General features: G+C 43.7%; 1 protein-coding gene across 1 annotated transcript; it reads right to left on the bottom strand.

Moving 5' to 3' along the window:
• Positions 1-3094: 3094 nt before the first annotated feature.
• MCL1 (MCL1 apoptosis regulator, BCL2 family member) lies at positions 3095-7943 on the bottom strand. The gene is made up of 3 exons (XM_040461211.1): positions 7160-7943; positions 6558-6805; positions 3095-6042 (listed from the first exon to the last, which is right to left on the bottom strand). Exons 1-3 carry the CDS (start codon positions 7845-7847, stop codon positions 5926-5928), a joined length of 1053 nt encoding a protein of 350 aa, XP_040317145.1. The 5' UTR covers positions 7848-7943; the 3' UTR covers positions 3095-5925.
• Between the last annotated feature and the right edge of the window lie 19979 nt (positions 7944-27922).

Raw genomic sequence — 27922 nt, 5'->3', positions numbered from 1 at the left:
CCTGAGCTGAAATCAAGAGTTGGGCTGAGCCACCCAGGCTCCCCTTGTTATTTTTATATAAGGCCACAAATGGAAGAAACTGAAGAGATACATTCAGTGGCTATGTATGATGAAGGGGAAGGCAGGCAGGGGAGGAAATGAGAAGAAAAAAAATGACCTAAACCTCCTCACCCTCCCCCTGCACTCCTGGAAGTTCTTTCCCAACTCCATGCTTCTGTGCATGTTTGTTTCCTACTCATTCTTTAAGGTTCAACCTCAAAAGTTTCTTTTGAACCCTTGACCATCTGCTTCCAGAAGTGGTCACCCTGCTTTGTTCCACCCTTTATCTTAGAATATCTTTATCATAGCACTTCATGAAATGTACTCTAATTATTTTCATCCATAGTTATCACTCCTACTAGATTGTAAGCCTGTAAGCCATCTTGGCACAATTGCTTTCTCATTATATGGTTTTGTGATACATTCAACTCTTCAGCCTGAGAACATTCTCTTATATAACTATACTACAATACACTCAAGAAATGTAACATGATACAGTACCATTTAACATACTGCCCATATTAACATTTCCCTAATTGTGCACACTAGAGCTTTTTTCACCAAGGGTCCAATCAAAGATCTACCATTAGTTGCCATGTGTCTTCCCACTGTTCCTTTTTTCTTAAGTAGGCTCCATGCCCAATGTGGGGCTTGAACTCACAACCCTGAGATTAAGAGACGCATGCTCCACTGACTAAGCCAGGCAGACATCCTTTTCCCTAGTTTTTTTTTTTTTTTTTTCTGACGGAATTTGAGGGAAAGAATTATTCTCTTTATAATTCCAGCATCCAATAGTGCAAGGTAAATAGCAAGTAGTTCACTGACATGTAATGGATGAAGAGACTCAACAAACATCTGGCTGCCTAGAGCTCATTAAATGTCCCAGCTCATTGCACAGTTGAAACGTTCTTCCTAAACGGAAAGTAATCCTTGAACAGGAAATAGGAAGGCAAAGTGAGTTAAGAATACAGAGACCAATGGCAGAAATAAGACCTGGAAATGGATGCTTGGAAGGGGTAAAATCTGGAGTAGCTTTCTTGGCTCTCACAGATTTCCCACCAGTTAAGAATTACTATTCTATTCAGGTAAAGAAAGGAACTGCAAAGGGAAACCAGGTATGCTGTGGGTACAAAAACCTGCCACAGGTACCCTTTTTACCTCACAAGAATTATTAGTAAAGAACACTGAATTCTCAGCTCACCTGGCTAACGTCAGTTGGTAGAGCATGGGACTCTTGATCTCAGGGTTGTGGGTTCAAGTCCCATGTTGGGTGTTGAGATTACTTCATCTTTTAAGTAGGCTCCACGCCCAACGTGGGACTTGAACTCATGACTCTGAGATCAAGAGTCGCATGTTCTATCAACTGAGCCAGGTAGGCGCCCCAAAAATAAAATCTTAAAAAAGAAAAAAAAAAAACCCCACTGAATTCTTAGGTCTGTTTCATCTGCCTGGAGACAGATTCCCAACCCCTTCTTTCCACATGCTTCACATAACTAAGATAACACTGTAACAACTCTGAAACCAAAGAAGGTCTAAGTTTTCAAATCTGGAAACTGAGAAGCCTTTGAACAGTGTGGTAGGGTTCAGAAGACAAAGTTCTGTAATCATTGAACAAGTGGGGCCAAAAAGAGCTAGGGATAATTTAAGATAGATCATCTTTTTTTTTTTAATTTTTTTTTTCAACGTTTTTATTTATTTTTGGGACAGAGAGAGACAGAGCATGAATGGGGGAGGGGCAGAGAGAGAGGGAGACACAGAATCGGAAACAGGCTCCAGGCTCTGAGCCATCAGCCCAGAGCCTGACGCGGGGCTCGAACTCCCAGACCGCGAGATCGTGACCTGGCTGAAGTCGGACACTTAACCGACTGCGCCACCCAGGCGCCCCTAAGATAGATCATCTTGAACTCCAGGAATAAACCACCCATGCTCTGGGAATCTGGCTGGATCCATGCTACACACCAGTTGTACAAGTTACTTCACTTTAACTTTTGTAAAATCCACCAGCTGTCACAACTGCTTTAAAATTTTCTGAAAGGAAATTATATGAAGCAAGAGGTAGCTCTAAAGTCACAAAAACAGGAACTGAAAGACAAAGTCTTGGTTGTGTCAAATGAAGGGAAGTGTTGATTATTTTGACTCCCTCGGTGACTCATGTTACCTGGTTACCATTTGAGCCAAGTTTTTAAGGTGTTAAACTAAGGAACATGACCACAGAAATGGCTTCACATCACAATCTATCAATGGGAGCAATAGCACTGTGTACAACTTAGCTGGGGCCAAGATTTGGGCCCTTGGGTCCTAAGCTACCCTCCCCTCAATTTTCTGCTTAGGAGTGCATTAGTATGTAACCACTTTCTTTGTAAGGATAAAAAGTTGCATTCTTCTGGTAGTCAGGCTCCAGAAAAATAGGAGCTTCCAAGCAGAAATGTGCTTCTAAGTGCACAAAAGCACAGAATCCTGTTCATACAATTGGCATCCGGTGCTCAGGACTTTTAAAACCAATATGCAAACTTCATATTTGCACATTGCCATAGTGATTCAGCTCCCTTTCTTTCAAGGTAGTTGAAGACAAGATAGAGTTTCTGAAATTTAAGTGCTTACTCTCCACTTCCTTTTTGAGAGAGGAAAGGGGAAAAGTACTGAAACAGTACCAAGAATCTTATCAAAACTCTTAAACTGTGGATGTTAATTCTTCTAGCTCCTTCATCTGAAAAGGTTGAGATGGGGAGATACAGTAAATGCAGTAACGAAACAGCTTACCTCAAAATTATACCAGCACATGGTGACTAAAAGAAAAATCAGGATTTTTGATTCTCACTTAAAATGTAGAAGAATTACTCCAAAGTACCACAGTAATACATTTCAAAACCCAACACCCCCGATTTCAATGAAATGGTTACTCTGAAGGGAACTATCCTTTGCCCGAGAGCAAATTAGCTTTATGGGGCTTTTGCTGGTCAACTCACTTATACTTATTTGCTCAGCTGACTTCCCTAAAAAGGCCTAAGTGGGGGGAAGAAGACAATAATCGATTAGAAAACACCCATACCACACCTTGCATTTGAATAAAAGGTTTATTATTTTCTTCTCAGAAAAAACAGGAAGTTAGGGAAACACACTACATTTTACAGCCCATGTTAATTTGTAGTTGGTCCTAACCCTTCCTGGCACAGCTGTCAATAGCATGAGCTCTTTAACCAGAACCAAGATGTTCGCCCCCAACAGAGTGTGCGCGGACACTACAGGACTGCATGTTTTCCCTGAGAGACAGAAGACAAGTTGCTGAGAGCCAGCTTTCCACACAACCCTCCCCTTCCATTCTGGAGGATTTGCCTGATCTATGCAGCTAGCCAGCACTGAGGACACGTGCCTCCTCTCCCTACAAAACCACCCAACCTTCCCCAAAGCACTTGCGCTAAGCCCTCCAGGCCCCTGACCCAAAGTTTCAACTAAGATCCTTCTCTATATTTCAGCAGTCACACCTAGAAAATTGGGGTGGGTTCCCTAAACTCCACCAATCTCCATCTATGCGCTTATTTCCACAAGTGGATATGGGGAGACAGGCCTTTTAGTCACCTTTACCAGATCTTCAGATTAATTAAAAACTACATAAAGTGCTTTCAGGTCCTTAGAGATAGACATGACATAAATAAGTGGTTCATGATCAAGAACGATAAATACATAGGTAAAAATAGCTCTAGCTAGATGACCTTATGGCTCAAGGATGGGCAGGCAGGGCAATCCTTCCCTATTTATTACATTCTTAGTCATTTTATTCATGCCTGTTTTCATCTGGAGTCCACAGACCAAAGGTTACGTTCCAAGGATGAAGCTTTCAAATGACCCTAGATCTACTACAGAAGCTTTCTTCAGTTTACCAGCTTTTATAGAACTCTGAGGTCTAACAGAACCCATCCCTTTCTGTAATTTTAAATGAGCTTTTTCAAACATAAAGGAACCTAGAGAAAGTCACACCATTTGTTGTCCCCCTTCTCTGAAAATTCCTAAAGGGACTTTAAAAACTTTTCCCCCAAAGATAGGATAAAGCAGTAACTGAAAAGGTACCAATCAAAGGAAAAGGAACTTCTCCACCACATGTCTCTCATGGTCATGGCACCCACTGTACTACCTACCACCTCCCAAGGATAAAATTCATTAAGGATGAAGGTCTGTGGTCTCCTGGGGGGTTGCTTAGGGTTCATAGTGCCAAAAACTAAAAGGGCCAGTAGGAGTTCAGAGATGGCATGGTAAGGATGTAGGAATTGATATAACTATTTGTACAGGGAGAACAAGCAGCAAATACTTCAAGGAAGTATAGAAAATAAACAGTAAGTTTGATAAAACATCAAGCCTGAAATCCAAAGAGATGCCAATGCAAAAATTTGAACAAAGTTGGGGAATCATTAAGAGAAATGAAACATAAGTATTTGTTTTATTGATAGGCTTAGACCTGTGTTTAACAAGCAAGCCTAATAATAGCACCATGGTTAGACTATAAGCCTGCTTTTCCAAGCCATTTTACAATTTATTAAGCAAACAAGGGATCAAATGTCTCTCATACACCTGATGTGATCTTTTTATACACATACTGCTAGTATGTCCCATTTGGAACAGCTGAAAATCTTTTAGCAAAAGCTTTGAAGATGAGCTCATAAACTCAATTTAAATTTCACCAGTAAATTAACTCAAATGGAAAGAACTGAAATGAGTAGCTGCCCAATCAGAACCCATTATTTCTAAGTCACCAGCCGGCACCGCCCACCAAACTTAAAACTCCACCTTGACTCACTTATTGAAAACCTACATGTAATGAAGTGAAAGGATGAATTTCCATTCAATTTTTCAATCGCAGTTAAAAAAAAAATCTAAGGAATACTTACCAAAATCAGATAGGAAAATTAAAGTCTGCACAGTTATGAATCAGAATTGTTCCACTACAACCAAGTTGCATACACTTACATCAACTGGTTCTGTATACAATCTATAACTGACCAGGACAAAATTTAGAATAGAAAAGCTGTAAGAAATAGATTCCTAACTACAGAAGTTGGAAATTTCAAACGGGTATGAAAAAATTAATGTATTTTGAGACTTTTCATCCCTTTACATTTCAAATAGACTTTCTGTAAAAATATATACAATTTTTACAGACAAATACATTTACAAGTTGTTTTTGTCTTAAAAATTGAGGATATTTTCATATTTGCAACTGTCATTATTGAGCCTTAAGTCAAGTATTCTTGGCCATTACTAGGCTAATAAACTAAACCACTCAAACCAAGCCAAAGTAGAACAGGTATAAAAAGTCCTGAGCACTTGGACTTTCTATTGAAGAAGTACACCTGGGAAAAGCTAATTGCAGAGAAAAAGCTTCCCTTCACACTCTGTTGTACAGTACTGAGGCTTCTAGTCATAGTTCTATTACCTGTAGCTTAAATCCAATTTATACAGATCACTGCCATTGTTAGTGCTTCTCTTTTAACACTATAAGAAGTTAATTATTTCAGTGGACATTTAATGGACTCTATGACTAGCCTGGCTACTGGCCACTCTCCTGTTCTAGACAAGGAAATCAAGTCTTTTCAAGCCTACCATCTTCACTAACTCTAAAAGTCCTCTTCCATGGCCCCCCAGTTTGCCTGTTGCTGAAATTGAACCTTGCTTTAGACAGTGACTCTTCAAGGGGGACTACTTTTCCCATGTATTTATTCCTGTTAGCCATAATCCTCTTGCCACTTGCTTTTCTACGTTGCTAGAGTAGAACTCTTGGAGGTTACAGCCTGGACAGCTTGAAGTCCAACTTCATAAATACATTTGATTCACAGCAGTCGTTATGTGATTTTGGTGCCTGGGGTTGGTTAAAAGTCAATTATTGCACTTAAAAGGCTATCTTATTAGATATGCCAAACCAGCTCCTACTCCAGCAACACCTGCAAAAGCCAGCAGCACATTTCTGATGCCACCTTCTAGGTCCTCTACGTGGAAGAACTCCACAAACCCATCCTAGAAAACAAAAAAGAAAAGTACATTTTCAAGTATGGGTTTCCAATGGCTTAAAAACACTATTCATAAAGAAAGATGAATTAAAATATCTAAGGTTTCCCCCCCAAACATAATGAACCAAATATTATTTACACCAGACGGCAGAAGACAAATGGGGGGGGGGTACACTCAGAAACGTTGTTTACTATCATCCGCCCAGGTGATTCTTATTTTTTCATAATTTGTATCCACAGAAGAGTATCCAGCTGAATTACAATACCAAAAACAAAAGTTTCAAAAGCCAGTAAAACAGGCTACAGAACCGGGATTTTTGATGCAAGAATTCAAGACAGTCACACCACACTATCTCTGTGAGCCCACTACTTAAATCAGTATTAGGCAAACCGGTCCGTAAGTTAGAGCCTGAAACCTGAGTTGTGCATCATAAAAAGCTTGAAATAGCCCCAGACCTTCTTTATAAAATCCTTCATTCCATTTCCATTCCAAGGCCCCCTTCGACCTTAAAACAAACTTACCCAGCCTCTTTGTTTGACTAGCCAGTCTCGTTTTGTCCTTACAAGAACATCTGTGATGCTTTCTGCTAACGGTTCGATGCAGCTTTCTTGGTTTATACTCTTCAAGTGTTTGGCCACAAAGGCACCAAAAGAAATAAGAGTCACAATCCTGCCCCAGTTTGTTACTCCGTCACTGAAAACATGGACCATCACTCGAGACAAAGATTTGACATCGTCTTCGTTTTTGATGTCCAGTTTCCGAAGCATGCCTGAGAGGAAGAAAAGCATGCAGGTTCTCACGGCCTCCTTTGTCTAAACCGGCGCATGATCGGTCTGCCCACCCACGGCGGGGGAAATCGCTATTTGGGGTCCACAGAATTCGTGCCGACCCCAGTTGAAAAATGACATCCCACCCTTTCCGGGCTTTGAACAGAGCTGCCATTTCCACAAGAATTAAGATGGGCGGAAACAATGACTCACGGCCAGAATATTCTGGTTTCAGAAATAGATTGCGAGTCGTTTCAACACTGACTTGTTTTCGGTTTCCACCCCCATTCGGTGGGTAAGTCCGGGGACAGGTGAACCAGGGCAGCGCAGCCTCCGCGACTAACCAACCCCCTTACCTTGGAAGGCGGTCTCGTGGTTGCGCTGCACGCCGTCCCCGACCCGTCGGAGGGTCTCTAACGCCTTTCGGCTGGCCGCCCCAGACCCGCCCAGTGGTTTCGCGTCCTTGGCGCCGGTCGCCTGCTCCCGAAGGTACCGAGAGATAATCTCCAGCGACTGCCGGAACAACTCGTCCTCCTCCTCCTCTGCTGGGGGTGGCGTCGAGGGCAGTGAGCCGTCTGTGCCGGGGCCACTGCTGGCCTCCCCGACCAACTCCAGCAAAGGCAGGACAGCCGGCCGCTTCCCCAGAGGTTCTGGCTCGTACCCGTCTAGCTCCTCTTCGGGCGACATGATGGCGTCGGCGGCTGGGCCTTCCATCTTTTCAGGCGGCGACGCACAGCGGGTGGCCGCGAAGAACAGCAGCTTCGGGGGGGTCGCGGTGACGTCGGGACCCTCGGCACCAATGGGCGAGGGCCGCGCGACCCTCCGGGCGTCGGGCGCGAGAGTGGCTGGGGGGCTCGCGCCGGCGCTTCCGCCAATCACCGCACCGGCTTCCCCTCCCCCTACCTCTCGCCTGGTCGTGGCCTCCTTCCCCACAGCCACAAGCCGCCCTCCCGAAGAGGAGGCGCCGCCGCTCCCGGCCGCCAACCCGGCCCCCCCACAGTAGAGGTTGAGTCCGATTACAGCGTTTCTCTTGAGGCCAAACATCGTAAGCTGCTGCTGCTGCCTCCGCCGCCGCCTCCTCCTCCTGGGTGAGAAAAATGGAGGAGGCCCTGACTCCTCAGTTGAAGGAAGCGGAAGTAAGGAGTGAGAGAGGGCCTCCTATATCAAGGTTTCAGAGCCAGTCCTACTCGGTGACGTCAGCAAATCTTAAAAAAAAAAAAAGGTACTCCCATAAAAGGGGAAAGGGGAGGAAGCTTCCCCTAGAGCTGCGCACGGCACCTCACCGGCCGGTAGGGGCGGGGCTTTAGGGCTGGGCGGGGTCTTCCGTTACTCGGTGGGCACGCGGTGGGTTACGTAACGGCGACCCGGGAGCTGGGGCTGGTGGGCTCGAGTTCTTCCGCTGCGCCGATGTGGGCCTGTTAATGGCTGCCTAGCTGCTTTCCAGGCTCCTGGTTTGCGAGCCCCAGCTGTTGCTTCCATGGCGGAGGCTTTTTCTTTCCGCTACTAAAGTCTTACCCATTGAGTCATTCAGAAATTAAGGAAAGGGGATGAAGAAGTTTTGCCGTGGCTGGGAAACAACAGTCTAGATAATAGGGGTTCTTGGGGCTCCTGGGTGGCTCAGTCGGTTGAGCCGCGGACTTCCGCTCAGGTCATGATCTCACAATTCGTGAGTTCAAACCCGCATCGGCTGGCTGCTTGTCAGCACAGAGCCCATTTCCGGATCCTCTGTCCCCCTGTTTCTCTGCTCCTCCCCCACTCGTGTTCACGCTCGCGCTCTCTCTCTCTCTCTCTCTCTCTCAAAACAAAACAAAACAAAACAAAACAAAACAAAGAAAAAACCATTTAGATAATATGGGTCCTTAAGCGGCTGGGGACCTGCATTTGTTTTGCACATCCTCTGCCCTTTGTTCTCAGTCCAACAATGTTTGGAAATGGGACGGTCCAAGAACTGCCCCATGGATCACTTTCATGTAACTTGACTAAAGGAAATTGTTCTGCCCAAGGTAAATTTTATTTCTGCCTCTCTACTTGCTTTCTCTCACCTCCTATCTCTACTCCACAGTCACTGGTTTTATTGACATGTAAGCCTGACCCTATTCGCATCTCTTCTGAGGCTCCTGACACCTTTTATTTTTGTAGTGGGTGGGTATGAGGCACCTTTGACTCCAGGGATCACCCTCTTGAGGACAGGGTGTCTGTAGTCTATAGTGCTTCATGACTAAGAGGATGACAAAACAGTGTGTGGCATGATCATGATGTAGGCATCCATACTACATAAGATTAACAGGCCGACCACCTTCCAGACGCCTCCAGACTGCTCTAGCAAGCCACGAGTCTCAGTAGTAGGCTGGGAGGTCTGTGCAGTTTAAGAGGCGGAATCGGTGTGTCTTCAGGATATCTGGAAGGTCCTGTCCTCAGGGAATTTAAAATCACTTAGTACTTCTGATCCCTAGTATTGTTCAGAGTCAGAGTAACCTCTGGATTTGTGTACACACCCTTTCAAGAATGGTTCTTGTTCTTAGGGTAACTATTTTGGCCACAGTCCTGACCCTCAAAAGAAAAGCATTGTTGACATCCTGGCTGTGCCAATCTTTTTTTGTAGGTGTGTATTAAATCCTTTGAAACTTCCCCAAGTTCCCCAAGGAACTAAGAGCCTTATTCTACATCTTTTGGGGCCTGAAATTGGGCATACTTAATATTTCATGTTGCCTTTCCCTTTCTGTAATGAAAAAACGTTTGCTCTCATCCTTCTTGCCTCTCTTAATTACTCATCCCTTTTATTCCTCACCTTGGGAAAGCAGTGTTTTTGGTTTTGTTTTGTTCTTAGGCCCTATATATAAACTTGAGTTTTGGGAAGCTCTCCACTCTGCTGATAGCAATTTCCAGAATTACTGGAATACCCTGTTCTCTTCCACTGAGGTGAAGCTAATCTTTTGCCTTTGAGCTCTAAGTCCTCTTTATACTATACTCTTTCTTTTTTTACACATTTTCAAAATTTTATTTACCTTAGTAATGAAGACATTAACAGAATGATAAAACTGGTTCCATGAAGATATGAAAAGTTGAGATTTATATTATTATCAAGGAAAGAACTGCTGAAGAAGGATGCTTAGGTATAAACGCAGTTAATGTCCTATAGGGCAATAAACTGTAACTTTGGGGTTATTTTCTTTAGTAGACTAGAAAAAAATCACTGCACCTTATTAGTTTTCTACACATTACCCTCTAACTTTTGGAAGTTGTAAAACTTTTGGGTGCTAAGCAAACAAAATTACATCCCCCAAGATAATCTGGTGACCCTCACTCAGGTGGATTTACTTGATAATGCTCTAGCATTGGGGCGCCTGGGTAGCTCAGTCAGTTAAGTGTTAGACTCCTGCTTTCGGCTCAGGTCACGATGTCAGAGTCGTGAGATTGAGCCCCGTGTCAGGCTCTGCACTGACACCACAGAGCCTGCCTTGGGATTTTCTTTCCCTCTCGCTCTGTCCCTCCCCTGCTCTCGTGTGTGTGCTCTTTCTCAAATAAACTTAAAAAAAAAAAAAAAAAAAAGTGCTCTGTATTGAAAGATCATGTCATCTTTTGGCCTTATTTATTTATTTAATTTTATTTTTTAATTTTTTGTTTTGATGTTTATTTTTGACAGAGAGAGATAGCGTGAGCAGGGGAGGGGCAGAGGGAGAGGGAGACACACAATCCAAAGCAGACCTCAGGCTCTGAGCTGTCAGCACAGAGCCCGACTAGGGGCTGGAATCCACAAACGGTGAGATCATGACCTGAGCCTAAACTGGATGCTTAACCGACTGAGCCACCCAGGTACCCCTAGCCTCATTTATAAGGTGTGCATAATTTTTTCCTAAACAATCCCTCTGTGACCATAATCTCTAATGGTTATTTATTTATTTATTTTTAAAGTTTATTTATTTAGTTTTGAGAGAGAGCATGAGCGGGGAGGGGCAGAGAGAGTGGTTAGAGAGAGAATCCCAAGCAGGCTCCACACTGTCAGCGCAGAGCCGCACGCAGGGCTCAAACTCATAAACCAAACCAGGAGATCATAACCTAAGCCGAAACCAAGAGTTGCACACTTAACCGACCCACCTACCCAGGCACCCCTCTAATGGTTATTCTTGATAACACACTAAAACGGTTATCTCCTGGGGTTTGTTTTTTTGTTTGAGAGAATGAGAGAGATCATGAGAGTAGGGGAGAGGGGCAGAGAGGAAGAGAGAGGAAATCTTAAGCAGGCTCCATGCTCATCATGGAGCCCGACACAGGGCTCGATCTTTCCACCCTGGCATCATGACCTGAGCCAAACTCAAGAATTAGATGCTCAACTGACTGAGCCACCCAGGCACCCCTGATCTCCTGGGTTTTTTTTTGTGTGTGTGTGTGTTTTTTTAATGTTAATTTTTGAGAGTGTGAGCGGGGAAGGGGCAGAGAGAGAGGGAGACACAGAATCCGAAGCAGGCTCCAGGCTCTGGGCTGTCAACACAGACCCTGACGCAGGGCTTGAACTCACAAACCATGAGGTCACGATCTGCCTGATCTCCTGTTTTTTTGTCAAAATCATTATTTGAACTTCTGGCTTAGTTGGCCACTTTCTGCACTTCTTACTGCATATCAGTACTTTTTTGCACCATGCCTCCAGCATCGCTATTTTCCTACTCTCCCATCACAACACTGTAATTGTCATCTTTGCCTACAGGACCATAATTTTAGGCCCTAGTCCCCACAGGTTAAACTAGCATATAACTGGGATTCAGTAGCCTCTCGGAAGGTGTAACAAACATTGCTAGTTGCCTTATCCAGTATTTATTCTTCTTCCTCTCTGATGGAACCCGAAGTTGGCATGGTAGTTCCATTATGATCAGGAATCCTATTTCTTCTTCTGTCAGGTGGTGGTGCTCTCATATGTGCTTTCTTACTTGATGGTCCAGCGGCTAGCTTCACCCGTGTTACCTGCATTCTTGCCGGCAGGAAGGAGAAGAGGGAATGCAGAGGGTGTCTAGTTTCCTTTAATGACACTTCCCATAAGTTGCATGCCATTTTTGTCATTATCCTGTTAGCTAGAAGTAGTCATATGGTCTCTTACCTGCAAGGGAGGCTATGAAGAGTAGTCTTTGCTACTGTTTTCTTTCAATGTTTATGTATTTATTTTGAGAGAGAGAGAGAGAGAGGGAGGGGCAGAGAAAGAGGGAGAGAGAATCCCAAGGAGGTTCCACACTGTCAGCACAGAGACTGATGCAGGGCTCGATCTCACAAACCAGGGGATCGTGACCTGAGCTGAAATCAAGAGTCAGAGGCCTGACCAACTGAGCCACCCAAGCACCCCTTAATTTTTATTTTTAAAAATATTTTATTTTTAAAAAATAAACTCTACACCTAACATGGGGCTTGAAGTCACAACGCTGATATCAAGAGTCACACGCTCCACTGACTGAGCCAGCCAGGCACCCTTAGAGTCAACTCTTATGTTTTTAATAGAATGTTAAAAACCATTTATTTATTTGTTTTTGAGAGAGAGAGGGCATGTGCAGGGTAGGAGGTAGAGTGAAGAAGACAGAGAAACCAAAGCTGACTCTGCCCCATCAGTGCAGAGCTGAATATGGGGCTCGAACTTACAAATTTGTGAGATCATGACCTGAGCCGAAGTCGGACTCTAAACCGACAGCCACCCAGGTGCCCCTGTGTTCATAGCATTGTTAATTTTCCTTCAGAGCATCTATGGCAATTTTAATTATGTATTTTAATAATAATTTTAAATTATTTATTTTAATTATATGTTTAATTTCTAGATCTTGATTGTACCTTTTTTTTTTAAGTTTATTTATTTTGAAAGAGACAGAGACAATGTGAGTGAGGGGCTGAGAGAGAGGGAAAGAGAGAGAATCCCAGGCTCCCAAACGCTGCCAGCACAGAACCAGACACGGAGCCAGAACCCACAAACTGTGAGATCATGACCTCAGCTGAAATCAAGAGCCGGACGCTTAACTGACTGAGCCACCTAGGTGCCCCTGATTGTACCTTTTAAAAGCTCTCTTGTCATTTTCTCAAAAATTTGTTAATGTTTGTTTGTTTTTAAGAGAGAGAGTGTGAGTAGAGGAGAGGCAGAGAGAGATGGAGACACAGAATCCAAAGCAGGATCCAGGCTCTGAGCTGTCAGCACAGAGCCTAATGTGGGGCTCAAACCCACAAACTGTAAGACCATTACCTGAGCCCAAGTCGGATGCTCAACCGACTGAGCCACCCAGGCGCCCCATCTTGTCATGTTTTTAGTCTTTTATTCTTTAGTCATACTTCCTTCACTCTTTCTTTTTTCTAAAAAAGATTTATTTACTTATTTAAGTAATCTCTACACCCAACATGGGGCTTGAACTCACAACCCCAAGATCAAGAGTCAAATGCTCCTCTGACTGAGCCAGCCAGGTGCCCCTCTTTTTTTCCTTTAAATATATTAAACGTACTTATTTATAGGCTGTCTTATAATTCCAATATCCAATGTCTCTGTGGGCTTAATTCTGCTATTTATAATTTCTGCTCATTCATGGTGTCTTATTTCCTGTTTCCTTGTGTTTTGGGATTTTTATTTGTGGACTCATTAAAAAAGTTTTTTTAATGTTTATTTATTTTTGAGAGAGAGAGAGAGAGAGAAAGCGTGAACATGAGCCGGGAGAGAGGGAGAGAGAGAAAGAGAAAGAAAGAGTGAGCATGTGCCGGGGAGGGGCAGACAGAGGGAGACCACAGAATCCAAAGCAGGCTCCAGGCTCTGAGCTGTCAGCAGAGCCTGACATAGGGCTTGAACTCATGGACTGTGAGATCATGACCTGAGCTGAAGTCAGATGCTTAACCACCTGAGCCACCCAGACACCTCTGTGAACTCATTTTTGAAAGAAATTTAGGGAACTTTTGAGGTCTGGATTGAAGGCGCTTTCCTCCAGAGGATTTGTGTTTGTTTCTTTCAATTACCTGGGGATACTACCAACTTGTAAATTACTTTAAAATAAAATCTGAGCTTGGGGCGCCTGGGTGGCTTAGTCGGTTAAACGTGGGACTTCGGCTTAGGTCATGATCTCCCACTTTGTGATTTCGAGCCCCACATTAGGCTCTGTGCTGACAGCTCAGAGCCTGGAGCCTGCTTCAGATTCTGTGTCTCCCTTTCTCTCTGCCCCTCCCCCACTCATGCTGTCTCTCAAAAATAAACATTAAAAATAAAATCTAAGCTTTAAAATTTTCTGCTTATTTAGGTAGAGTGGATTTAGGCTATAAACCCATGAGAGGACTAACTTGTGAATTCTAGGGGAAGATCTTTTCCCCCTCACTCTGAGCCAACATAAGGGCATTTCTTTTCTGTCTCCCTTCCCAGGGTGGGTATTTTCTCTTTTACCCTTTCTCTGACAGTGGAACCTGCAGGAGTCCTAGTGTTACTCAGGGACATTCCAGTCCCTGTTCTTGCACAAGCCCTAGGCTTAGTCTGCTGTCTCCTGAGAAACCACTTAGATGGAAGCTTTGTCACCGGGGGTTAGCAGATGTCTCTAAAACAGCCACCAATTTCAGCCTTATGTTTTTGGATTCATGCTTTTGCCTTTTATATTTGAGCTAGTGTTTTGAGGCATTTTGTCATGGAATAGTTGTAGAGAGTATTTGGTCTGTTATATTGCTAGAATGGAAGTCTGATTCTCTGTTGAATGTTGGTGACCCCACACCCTTCCCCCGGTCCCCACTACAAGTTCCATGAGAATAGAAGCTAGGTCTATGTTGCCACTGCTATTTTCTGGCACACAGAGAGCAATCAATAAATATGGGGCACCTTGGTGGCTCAGTCAGTTGAGCATCTCAGTATTGATTTTGGCTCAGGTCATGATCCCAGGGTCGTGGGATTGAGCTCTGTGTCGGCCTCTGTGATGTGGGTGGAGCCTGCCTAAGATTCTTTCTCTCTTGCTCTGCCCCTCTCCCCTGCTCATGCTCTCTCTCTCTCTCAAAAAAAAAAAAAAAAAAGAGAAAGAAAGAAAAGAAAAACAATTATTGAATGTATGAAGATAGAAAGTCTTCCTTGGAAGACAAGAGAGGAAAAAAATTCAGGTAGGGACTGAAAATAGGCCATTGTACTTCGCATTTACACCATTTTGAGAATAGATTTTGCAAATTAATGAGGACAAAAGCTGAATTTCATTGAGTTAAAGAATAAATAGTAGTTGAAAATTTAAAAAAAGTATGTATTATATTTTATTTTTTTGAAGTTTATTTGAGAGACAGAATGAGCAGGGGGTGAGGCAGAGAGGGAGAGAGAGAATCGTAAGCAGGCTCTGGACTGTCAGCACAGAGCCCAGAGCAGGGCTCAAACCCATGAACCATGAGATCATGACCTGAGCCAAACCAAGAGTTGGATGCTTGGGGCACCTGGGTGGCTCAGTTGGTTAGGCTTGTGGTTTCGAGCCCTGTATTGGGCTCTCTGCTGTCTACTGACAAAGAGCCTGATCCTCCCCTGCTGGCGCTCACTTGCTCTGTCTCTCAAAAGATAAATAAACATTAAAAAAAAAAACAAAACAGCCCGATGCTTAACTGACTAAGCTACCTAGGAACCCCTCAAAATTTTAGAGTGATGAGAAACCAGAGGGGTTGGGTTCAAGAAAAAAGTAAGAATTTTTTTTAAATGAGGGATTCAGGGGCACCAGGGTGGCTCTGTCGGTTAGGTGTCCATCTTCTGCTCAGACCATGATCTCATAGCTCATGAGTTTGAGCCCCGTATCGGACTCTGGGCTGACAGCTCAGAGCCTGGACCCTACTTCAGATTCTGTCTCCCTTGCTCTCTGCCCCTGCCCCACTCACACGCACTCTCTCTCAAAAATAAATAAACATTAAAAAAATTAAAACGAGGGATTCAAACATATTTGTAGGCTAGGGACAGTGATCTTCTGACATGAAAGAAATTATAAAGAAGAGAGAAGGGACCATTGATAGGGCACCAGTATTCGAAGAGAGACAGATGGGAGGGCCAAGTTAAAGCCTCTAAACGGACATCTCTTCTTTATTTAACTAGGCAAGAAGATAAAGATGGGATACCCATTCCTAACTAGGCAAGAAGATAAAGAGGTGGAATACAAGGTGGTCTACAAAAGGCAGAGGCTAGGACTAGATACTGGTGCTTGAGGAGAACAGCTGTAGGAAATTCACAAGCAATCTGGCTTCCTGTGGGGACTGCCAAGTTAGGCTGGAAATTACACATGGGTACCAGTTCTGACTCGCATAAATGCTCTCCCATAAAGCAGCAGCCAATAAGCAGGAGTAGAGAAAACACCTCTGCCTCCAACACCTAAAATTCTTGGCACATCAGTTGGCAGCTGATAAATATTTCTTGAATAAACAAACAAAAATTAGATTCATTAGAACTGGGGAGTGGGGAAGTACTTGGGACCAAAGAACAAAAGACAGAGGTAATTGAAGGTGTGCTAAAAGTGTCTTTAAAAAAAAAATTTTTTTTTTTACATTTATTTATTTTTGAGAGAGCACATGTGGGGAGGGGCAGAGAGAGAAGGAGACGGAATCCAAAGCAGGCTCCAGGCTCCGAGCTGTCAGCACAGAGCCTGATGCGGGGCTCAAACCCACAGACCGCGAGATCATGACCTGAACTGAAGTCAGACGCTCGACCAAGTGAGCCACCTAGGCGCCCCAGAGTGTCTTGAGATAGATCGTTGTCCATGGAACCTCAGGTGGACAGGGTAAGAAGTGAAGCCACAAAGGATCTGTTAGACTGGAACTGTAGTTGGCCCAAACTAAAACGATACAAGACTGAATAATGAATGACATTTTCTAAGTTTTTAGAAAACCTGTAGGTTCTGACTGGAAGAAGCAAATGCTTAGGGAAGCTGACCCAGATGAATGACGCCCAAGAAAGGGACAATAAACTTGGTTTACAACTCAATTTCAAGTTTTCTCCTTTTGGCCTGGGACATGGAACTCAGACTTCTCTTCTGTGAAGTCTGACAATGGGCCTGAAGATGCAGGTTCCAATTGAACGAGGGTCCTAATTGCTGTCGGGTGAAAAGGCAATGTGAGCACCATCTAGAATCCCATTAATAATAGAGGTCTGTAGTACATTCCACCAGGCACTGACCTGGGAGCTGTCCTGTCCAACGTTTGTACAAATGGTTTAGTTAACAACATTGATGACAGGTGCCTGGCTGGCTCAGTGGGTAGAGCACCTAGCTCTTGATCTCGGGGTTGTGAGTGGGAACCCCATGTTGGGTATAGAGATTACTTAAAAAATTAATTAGGGGCGCCTGGGTGGCGCAGTCGGTTAAGCGTCCGACTTCAGCCAGGTCACGATCTCGCGGTCCGTGAGTTCGAGCCCCGCATCGGGCTCTGGGCTGATGGCTCAGAGCCTGGAGCCTGTTTCCGATTCTGTGTCTCCCTCTCTCTCTGCCCCTCCCCCGTTCATGCTCTGTCTCTCTCTGTCCCAAAAATAAATAAACGTTGAAAAAAAAATTAAAAAAAAATTAATTAAAAAAAAAGAACATTGATGACAGGTGATCACATGTGTAGATAACAAGAATATGGGAGAGACAATATATTGTTGGAGAGGAGAATCAGAATGCAAAGAGATCTTGATAGGCTAGACCAAATCTAACAAGATTTAGGGTTTTATTTTTTTTTAATTTTAGAGAGACAAGGAGAGAACAGGGGAGAGGGGCAGAAGAAGAGAGAGAAAATCCCAAGCAGGCTCCACACTCAGCTTGGTGCCCGACACAGGGCTTGATCCCACGATCCTGGGATCATGACTTGAGCCGAAATCAGGAGTCAGGTGCTCAAACTACTGAGCCATCCAGGCACCCCACAAGACTTAGTTTAAGTGGATTAAATGTAAAGTATAGTGCAAAGGTTATGTGTGTGTATACTCTGTAGGCAATATAGAATAATATGTTTTGAAAATTACTTAGGAGACTGAACAGAAATATGGGCAAAGTAGGCAATTAAAATAGAGGACATAGGGGCACCTGTGTGGCTCAGTCGGTTAAGTGTCTGACTTTAGCTCACTCAGGTCATGATCTCATGGTTCATGAGTTTGAGCCCTCCATAGGACTCTCTCTGTGGTGTCAGTGCAGAGCCCGCTTCAGACCCTCTGTCTCCCTCTCTCTCGCTCTCTCAAAAATAAATAAGCATTAAAAAAAAAAATAGAGGACACAAGGGCACCTGGCTGCCTAGTCAGTAGAGCGTATGACTCTCAATCTTGGGGTTGTGAGTTCGAGCCCCACGATGGGTGCAGAGATTACTTAAAAAAAATCTTAAAAAATAGAGGACATACAAAAGGTGTATACATATGTACATGCACACTTATACCTATATACATACATATACATGTGTGTGTTATTATATGAGATAACTTTCATCTTATTGGCAAAAATTTAAGGCTGCTAATACCAAGTGTTAGCAAAATATGGGTAAGTGGCTGAGGTATTCTCATACATTTGGTGGGAATATAGATCATTTTAGGGCGATTTTTAAGTATCTATTAAAAATTTTAAAGTACACATCCTGCCACCCAGCAATTAACTCTCTTAATATTTACCCCAGGGAGATACTCCTGTATAACACTAACAGTCATAAAGAATTTTCAATGAAACATTGTAGTAACAAAAAAAATGGAAACAATTTGCATCCAACAACAGAATGGTTAAAATGATACATCCATACTATAGGATACTATATAGCAGTTATAAAAAGGGAGATAGCTTTATATGTACTGATGTGAAAAGTTCTCTGAAATGTGTTAAAATGAAAAAAGATTTAGAATAATACAAACCATTTGATACATTTATGTGTTTGTTTTTTAAACTTTAAAGGTTATTTATTTTGAGAGAGAGAGAGAGAGCATGTGTGCAGGGGAGGAACAGAGAGAATCCCAAGCACGTTCTGCATTGTCAGCACAGAGCCCGTCTTGGGGCAGGAACCCATGAACAGTGAGATCATGACCTGAAACCAAGAGTCAGATGCTTAATGGACTGAGCCACCCAAGTGCCCCTGATACATTTAGGTTTCAAAATTCCCTTACAACTGCTTATTTCCACATGTAAATATATACCCATGTAAATACATAGGAAAAAGTCTGGGAGGATGCATAACCAAAATCAAACAGTATGTGTCTCTTAAAGGAAAGGACCAGGATTTGGGATAATGGTCAAAGAAAACTTTGGATTTGTCTATAGTTTGTTTTCTTTTTTAAGTTTTTATTTTATTTTTTTTAGTAATTTCTATAGTCAACATGGGGCTTGAACTCACAACCCTGAGATTGAGTCATACGCTCTTCTGACTGAGCCAGCCAGGCGCCTCTGTAATTTTTTGTCTGTTTGTTTATTTTTGAAAGAGAGAGGCACAAGCCAGGGGGAGGGGAGGCAAAGAGAGAGAGAGTGGGACAGAGGACCTGAAGTAGGCGGCTCTGTGCTGACAACAGTGAGCTCTGCTGACAGCAGTGAGCCTGACACGAGGCTTGAACTCAGAAGACTGTGAGATCATGACCTGAGCCGAAGTCGGACGCTCAGCCGACTGAGCCACCCAGGTGGCCCTGTGATTTTTTTGAATGAAGATTTTGATCCCTATTATTTACATGTTTACTAAAGTAAATGAATCCATATGTTATACATTAAGTCAAAACAAATTAAAACAACCCTACCCCATTCCACAATTACACCTGTAGGTTTTATTTAGTTTTAATGAGTCAATAGTGTGATAAGGTAGGAAGTGAAAAAAATCTAAGGACACCTAAGGCTCTCTTACAGTCCAGTTCCACAACCAAGCGAGTGACAGTTTAGTTCTCCTTGGCTCAGTCAGGCCACGTCTGCACCAAAGTCAGACAGGCACACTGACACATTTGAGCTCTTCCAGAAAGCAGCCAGGGTCAGGCTAGGAGTCCATATCAAATCAGGGAGAAATAACTGCAGCGGGGAAGGATGTTTATCTAGTGAAGTGCGATGTAGAGAGAAGTGGTCCTCAAACACTTGAATAGTTTTAATGAGGGTGAAGGCGAGAGGAAGTTTTGAGACACTGGAGTTATTCAAAAGACTAACAATCACTTGTCATGGATGCTGTGGAAGAGATTAATTCAGGAGGAATTAGTTGGAACTAGATGATATTCAAGGTTCCAACTGACTTTAAGAATCTATTTTAGGGGCACCTGGGTGGGTCAGTCGGTTGTGTTTGACTTCAGCTCTGGTCATGATCTTGTGGTTGGTGGGCTTGGCTGCTTTAGATCATCTGCCTCCCTCTCTCAAAAATCAATAAACGTTAAAAAAAAAGAGTCAATTTTATTTATTTATTTTTGAGAGAAAGAGACAGAGAATGAATATGAGGGGGGAGGGGCAGAGAAAGAGGGAGAGAGAATCCCACACAGGCTCCACACTGTCAGCACAGAGCCCATTGCAGGCTCGATCTCATGAACCAGGAAATCATGACCTGAGCTGAAATCAAGAATTGGATGCTTAATGGACTGAGTCACCCAGGAGCCCTAAAAGAGTCTATTTTAAATTCCCTTGGTCTCAGCCAGCTTTGCCAAAGCTCAAATCCCTAATACCCCTTTCTTTCAAGTTGTCTTGTTTTAGAGAGGATGTTAACTTTTCAAAGATGACGTTGAGGTGATTCATTGAGTTTCACCTCTCATCCTTTTGTTTCCCAGAGGTCCGTTCTATACAGAACCATTGTGAAGAATCCCACTATGCTTCCACAAAGCTCTCTTCTTTAAAAATTCTAGCTTTTTATTTTTTAATATTTATTTTATTTGGGAGAGAACATGAGTGGGGAAAGGGGCAGAAAGAGAGGGAGAGAACATTCCAAGCAGACTCCATACTGTCTGCACCGAGCCTCATGTGGGACTCAATCCCATGACCCTGGGATCATGACCTGAGCTGAAATTAAGAATAGGATGCTCAGGGCACCTGTGTGGCTCAGTCAGTTAAGCGTCTGACTTCGATTCAGGTAATGATCTCATAGTTCGTGGGTTCGAGCCCCGCATTGGGCTCTGTGCTGACAGCTCGGAGCCTGGAGCCTGCTTCAGATTCTGTGTCTCCCTCTCTCTCTGCCTCTCCCCCACTTGTGCTCTGTCTCTCTAAAATAAATAAATGTAAAAAACATAACTAAAAGAGTTGGATGCTCAACCAAGCCCCCCAGACACCCCCACAAGTTTCTCTTGAGTAGGATTTAAACTGGCTCCATGCTTGGTCCATGGGATTAATGTATATTTGACCTTTTGTCACAAGACAGTGCAATTATTTCCGAAATGTAGCTGTTTACTTGGTTACCTCAGGCTTTGTTGTTAGCCAACCTTTGCCTTGAATTTCCTCTACCATGAGTCATACGCAGTCTAATGACCATCCTCTACCCAGAGACAAATAGGTTTCAGTGGTCCCTTGAGGCCACTTGTTCTGGGCCTGAGGAGAAGAGAGAAGTGCTCCCACTGCTTCTGTTTGGGATTTGGTGTGGCTCACAACAGAGTAGTAGCTGTCTCCAAAGAAATTTCTTTTGAAAATCATGTATCCACTTTTTTGATGTTTATTTTTGAGAGAGAGAGAGAGAGAGAGAGAGAGAGAGAGAGAGAGAGAAAGCACGAGCAGGGGAGGGGGAGAGAGAGAGGAAGACACAGAATCTGAAGTAGGCTCCAGGCTCCACGCTGTCAGCACAGAGCCCGATGCGGGGCTTTGAACTCACAGACTGAGAGATCATGACCTGAGCTGAAGTTGGACTCAACCGACTGAGCCACCCAGGCTCCCCAGCATATCCACTTTTTTTTTATATGAATAGAATTTCATATCTGTTGTATCTTGGTACTCCAGCTGAAACATGTCAGTAGAGCATAGATTTTTGATTTCAGGGTCGTGAGTTCAAGCCCCACATTGGACATGGGGCCTATTAAAAAAAAAAAAAAAAGGGGCTGGTGCCTGGGTGGCTCAGTTGGTTACGTGTCTGACTTCAGCTCAGGTCATGATCTCACTGTTCAAGAGTTCAAGCCCCACATTGGGCTCTCTGATGTCAGTGCAGAGCTCACTTCAGATCTTCTGTCCTTTTCTCTCTGCTCTTCCCCGGTTTGCATGTGCATGCACACCCACCCACACACTCTCTCTCTTAAATAAACATTAAAAAAAAAAAAAAGACAGGTACTCTAAATGTGCTGTAAAAATAAAGTAAAATAAAATCTTTAAATATAGGAGCCTCTGGCTGGCTCAGTCAGTGGAGCATGTGACTTTTGATCTTGGGGTTGTGAGTTTGAGTCCCATGTGGGGTGTGGAGATTAGTTAAAAACAAATCTTAAAAAAAATCTTATTAAATATAAAACAATCTGCTTTATTAATCATCCTTTTTTTCAGTATTTAACTTTTTTTTTTTAATGTTTACTCACTTTTTGAGAGACAGATTATGAGCAAGGGAGGGGCAGAGAGAGAGGGAGACACAGATCCAAAGCAGGCTCCAGGCCCTGAGCTGTCAGCACGGAGCCTGACGTGGAGCTCAAATTCATTAACCACAAGATCATGACCTGAGCCGAAGTTGGCTGCTTCACTGACTGAGCCACCCATTGGTCCTGCTTTATAGCCTTCCCTGTTCCCTGTCTGGGATCTTTGTGATTCAGTCATACTTCACAGGCCAACTCATAGGGTAGTCAGCAAGTTGTTCTGACATGGTCTGGGCATGATCCCCTTTAGTGATTTAGGAAAAAAAAAAAAGAAAGCCAAGCCAAGGCTACACAGTGATTCCACTGCCCCTGTGAGGGAGAGCTCAGGACTCCCTCCTGGCTCTAAACCTAGTTCTCCATGAGGATGAACACAGAGAGCACTGTGGTTTGCTGGAGCAGCCATGGACTTTGGAGTCTGTGAATTACCAAGTGGCCTAATATAAATTACCTTTTCTGAGCTTCATTAAAGTTTTGTAAAATATAATCTTTTAATTCAAAATTTAATTTTTTTAAAAGTTGTTTTTTTTTTTTTTGAGAGAGAGAGAGAAAGAGAGAGAGAGAGAGCAAAAGCCCATAGGCGGGGGAAGGGCAGATAGAGAGGAGACAGAGAACCCCAAGCAGGCTCCGCACTGTCAGCTTGGAGCTGGATGTGGGACTCGAACTCACTAACTGTGGGATCATAACCTGAGCCAAAATCAAGAGTCAATGTTTAACCAACTGAGCCACCCAGACACCCTTAAAATTTAATTTTGAATTATACAATACATAAATATTGTTTGAAAAAACAAAATAGGACAGATGAGACTAAATTTCCTTTGATCACCACCTTCAAGCCCACTCCCCTTACCCCTCCCTAACCACCTCCCAAGGTGACTATAATTCTGTTTAGCATTAATCTTTCCAGGCCTTTTTCTTTTTTTTTTTTTTTAATTTTTTTTCAACGTTTATTTATTTTTGGGACAGAGAGAGACAGAGCATGAACGGGGGAGGGGCAGAGAGAGAGGGAGACACAGAATCGGAAACAGGCTCCAGGCTCTGAGCCATCAGCCCAGAGCCTGACGCGGGGCTCGAACTCCCGGACCGCGAGATCGTGACCTGGCTGAAGTTGGACGCTTAACCGACTGCGCCACCCAGGCGCCCCTCCAGGCCTTTTTCAATCAAATCAATTTTACTTGTGAAAATAGGATAGTAATATCTATTCCATGAGACAAAACAGAAGTGACAATACAAAGGCATAATGTTTTCTTCTTTCTGTTTCCTTGCAGGTTGGGAGGACTGAGACCTCCTACAGGAACATAGCTCTGCACTAAATTCATGCTGAAGAAGAGAAGTCTTACCTGGGGTGGAACTACCTGCCTTCTATCTGGTATTAGAAAATACCAGTTTTTTGTCTGTTTCTTTCTCTCCCTCAAAAATTTCAGCAGGCATCATGCACAGAATCTACAGTAGGAGCAAGCCTCGGCTTGTTACATGGACACAGCGAGCCTCCTCTTGGATAGGGGTCTGCTGGAGGAGAGGAGCCTGAGCCACAGGCCCAGAAAGCATTTTGCCTCCTTTTTATTCTTCCATTTCAGCCAGGCAAGGATGAGTTGATGTCTTGTGTCTTCTCTTCCCTGTGTCTTTCATTTCAGATTGCAGAAATGAAGGGGCGCCTGGGTGGGTCAGTCGGTTGAGCATCCCTCTTCGGCTCAGGTCATGATCTCACGGTCTGTGAGTACGAGCCCCGCGTAGGGCTCTGTGCTGACAGCTCAGAGCCTGGAGCCTGTTTCAGATTCTGTGTCTCCCCCCACTCCCCACTCCCCCCCTCTCCTCGCTCATGCTCTGTCTCTCCCTCTCTCTGTCAAAAATAAATAAACATAAAAAACCAAAACAAATTGCAGAAAGGAGGAGGTCATATGCCCAGACTTCCCCTCCCAAAACAGCTTTCCAGCTGAACACAACAAAGACAAAAAACCAAAGCAACCCTCCTCCCTCCCGCAACAGTTTTTTACCTACTGTCAGAGGAGGCATAAGCCAAGATTTCCAAAGGCACTAGTGGCTGCTTCCCAGGTGTCCCAGAGTGGGGTTTTATTTTAGCGTGAGAACAAATTCCATTTATTGAGCGTCTACTTTGCCAGCCACGGTCCAAATTTCTTTACATACACCTAATTCATTCTAACAAAAGCCATTTAAGGTTTGTATTATAATTATCTTCATATCACAGATGAAGGGACTGATAATCAGAAAGGTTAAGTACTTCTCTTTAGTTTTTTAATTTTATTTTTGAGAGAGACAGAGTGCAAGTGGGGGAGGGGCAGAGGGCGAGGGAGACAGAATCCAAAGCAGGCTCCAGGCTCTGAGCTGTCAGCACAGAGCCCGACGCGGGGCTCGAACTCATAGACTGTGAGAACATGACCTGAGCTGAAGTCGGACACCCAACTAATTGAGCACCCAGGCGCCCCAGTACTTCTGTGTTTAAACTGTGACTTCCTCAGGCAAAGAAGATGCTTAAGAACAGTACTTGTCAGTGGGAAGTGGTATCTGGAAGCAGGAATGAGAAGCCTGGAACTGTGTGGAGAGGGGCGCCTGGCTGCCTCAGGCGGAAGAGCATGTGACTCTTGATCTTGGGGTTGTGACTTCAAGATCCACGCTGGATGTAGAGATCAAATAAATAAAGCTTAAAAAAAAATGTGTGGAGAATAGAAGAGGTAAGGTAATAGCAAATTACGAAAACTGCATGTCCCAGCAAGAACTGCCATTCATCCCTACTACTCAGACTCAGACTGGGTTATGCTCTAGGGGTGTGTGTAAACACATCTCTATAGCAACCATCTGGTTTCTGTCCTTCTATGACAATACAGGCTTGCAGTGTCTAAATATGGGCACTGGTGAGGATGAGTGTGGCTGGGGAGGGGAAGTTGCCTGCTGAGTCAAAGGAAAATTGTGCAGAAAAGGCAGATTCCTTTGGTGTGCCCTCATCTACCCCTCCCAGCCCACCCCCAAGGTAGGAAAGGGGCTTAAGACCCTGATCTCTCTTCGGTTCACAGCAGTTGCAGTTAAGAAAGAGCTAAGCCCTGCATACATTTTGTCTTATTTTAACCAAGTATGTAAATTCCTGTGCAGTCAGGGGGGGATCCCCTTGGTTCAAGGGGGAGGGTAGAAACTTTTGCTTCCTATTTCACCCCAGGTGTCACTTTCGGGGCCATGGAGGTAGAAGCTGGAGGATCCCATCTGCTGAAGGCATGGTAGGCCCCAGAGGGAAACGTGAGGGAGAGAAGCCAGGCGCAGGGATAGGAGTAAGGATGGGTGCTGCTGAGAGGATTAAATGCGACCAGGACCGAGTTACCAGAGCCCCTTCCTTAAGTCAGCACAGTGGTTCTCAACTAGGGGATCCTACAGAACATTTGGCAACGTCTGGGGACTTTTGTTGTTGTTCTGACTGAGCATTTAGTGGGTAGAGGACAGAGCTGCTGTTAACATCTCTAAAATATACAGGACAGCGCCCACAACAAAGATGTACCTAGTCCAAAATATTCACAGTCCCAAGGTAGAGAAAGCATGAGTTAGAGGATGCTGGTCCTACAGTAGCCCTCTCCTTGATCCACTGCAGGACACCATCACATGTTATTTGAAGGGGATACCATGGACACCAGCTTGTTCAGCTTGGCCCTGAGCTCCTCTCAAGCTTCCAACCCGAGTATTTAGTTTAGTTTTTTAAAATATGTTTACTTATTTTGAGAGAGTGCACACATGCATGAGCGGGGGAGGGGCAGAGAGAGAGAGGGAGAGCCCATCCCAAGCAGGCTGTGCAGTGTCAGCACACAGCTGGATGTGGGGCTCGATCCCATGAACCATGAGCTTATGACCTGAATCAAAATCAAGAATGGGACGCTAAACTAACTGAGCCACCCAGGTGCACCTACTTTGTTTACTTCTAATAAAAATAAATGAAAGCCAGAGTCCCAAATTTGCTGTGAAGTCAGCCTCTATAGAAGATGGCCTTAAAGCTGCCTTTAACGGCTGTGCAGCTAGGCAAAAGGCACTATCTCTTGGCCTCAGTTTTACCATTTGTGAAGTGAGTACACTGAATGCATGATCTCTAATGTCCCTTTAGTTCCCAAACTTTGCACTTCTGAATATTTTTCATATGTAGTTGTGCCCAGTTTTGGTCACTGGAACAGAAAATGACTCAAAAGTGCAAGTAGGGAAGTCTGAAGGTGACTCAGACTTTCCTAATCATAACAGGCATTTCAGACATGGACCTTAACTGTTGAGCCAGGACTCACGGTCACTGAATGAAGCCAGGACTTCCCTTTGTGTCTCTGAGTAGGTGGTCTCCTCATGGGGTAATTTTAGCAACAGTAAATTGCTTTTGCTAACCACTCACTCTCCCCCCCTACCAACAGGTCTGCTAATGCATGAGAGTTTTCTTTCTCATTAAAAATATAAATATTGTAGGGACGCCTGGGTGGCCCAGTCGGTTAAACATACGACTTCAGTTCAGGTCAGATCTCAGTTTGTGAGTTTGAGCCCCGTGTTGGGCACTGTGCTGGCAGCTCAGAGCCTGGAGCCTCCTTCAGATTCAGTGTCTCTCTCTGTCTCTGTCCCTCCCCCGCTCATGTTGTCTCTCTCTCATAAATCAATAAACTTAAAAAAAATTTTTTTTAATAAAAAAACATACAAATATTCTAGCATATGTATCAGTTTGATGTTACTAATTGGGTTTGAGGCCGTTAAGGTAGGTAGCTGGCACTAGATCAAGAATGATGCTTGTTCATGGGTTTGCAGTCCTAGAGGTTAACATGAATAATTTGAGAGAAGTTCATATACTATATAAACTCTATATTCAGTTTGAGCTTTTTAACTATTTTAGTTGTAAGTTCATATTTTGTTTTAATCTCTAGTATCTACCTATGATAAGTATGTCAAAACAAGGTGCAAAAAAAGTCCATCTAAATACACTACATACCTCTGTCACCAAAGCTCTACTTATATCAAAACTTTTAACTGAAGGGGCCATTTTATCACAGTGTGGTTATCAGTGTTGAGTGCTCTTCCTGTCATAAGGAGACATTTTCATTACAGAAAAGCTATCCTTCGTTGACAGTATTTGGCTCTTACTTGCTCTTAGTCATGTGGCTCATCTAAAAGTTTTCCAAAAGAGAGGTCCAGCTTTGTCTAGGGAGTAGCCTTCCCAAGCTGTTCTCTCACTAGAGGTGTTATCTTTCTGCTTTATCCCCTGTTGCTGCTATTCAGAGACTGTGGCAGGAGGTCAAACTCTTTTTAATTTTTTTCTGAATATTTACAGATTGACAATGAACAATTCTTCAACAAATATTTATTGAACACCTGTTGTGTACCATTCTTTAAAAAAAATTTTTTTTAACGTTTATTCATTTTTGAGAGACAGAGAGAGACAGCATGAGCAGGGGAGGGGCAGACACAGAATCCGAAGCAGGCTCCAGGCTCCGAGCTGTCAGCACAGAGCCTGATGCAGGGCTCAAACTCACAAACTGAGATCATGACCTGAGCTGAAGTCGTATGCTTAACCGACTGAGCCACCCAGGTGCCCCTGTTATGTACCATTCTTGATGGTGAGGATATAGCAATAAATTAGACAAAGCCCTGGTAGTTCAATAAATACTTGTAAAATAAGTGAATGAAGGACCCTCTTCCAGTTGTTTGTTTTAGTCTAGCCTACTTATTCCTTTTT

Source organism: Herpailurus yagouaroundi, unplaced genomic scaffold, assembly GCF_014898765.1.
Source record: "Herpailurus yagouaroundi ecotype Mexico unplaced genomic scaffold, PumYag 254, whole genome shotgun sequence".
NCBI lineage: Eukaryota > Metazoa > Chordata > Mammalia > Carnivora > Felidae > Herpailurus > Herpailurus yagouaroundi.
This window is presented reverse-complemented; position numbering and strand designations above follow the sequence as displayed.

Bases quoted from the DNA above. Each gene is read 5' to 3' on its own strand.
- MCL1 (XM_040461211.1), bottom strand. From the start codon at position 7,847: ATGTTTGGCCTCAAGAGAAACGCTGTAATCGGACTCAACCTCTACTGT. The intron at 6,806-7,159 runs GTAAGGGGGTTG...TCTTCCTCTCAG, and splicing joins CCACGAGACCGCCTTCCAAG to GCATGCTTCGGAAACTGGAC. The intron at 6,043-6,557 runs GTAAGTTTGTTT...TTTGTTTTCTAG, and splicing joins TAGTCAAACAAAGAGGCTGG to GATGGGTTTGTGGAGTTCTT.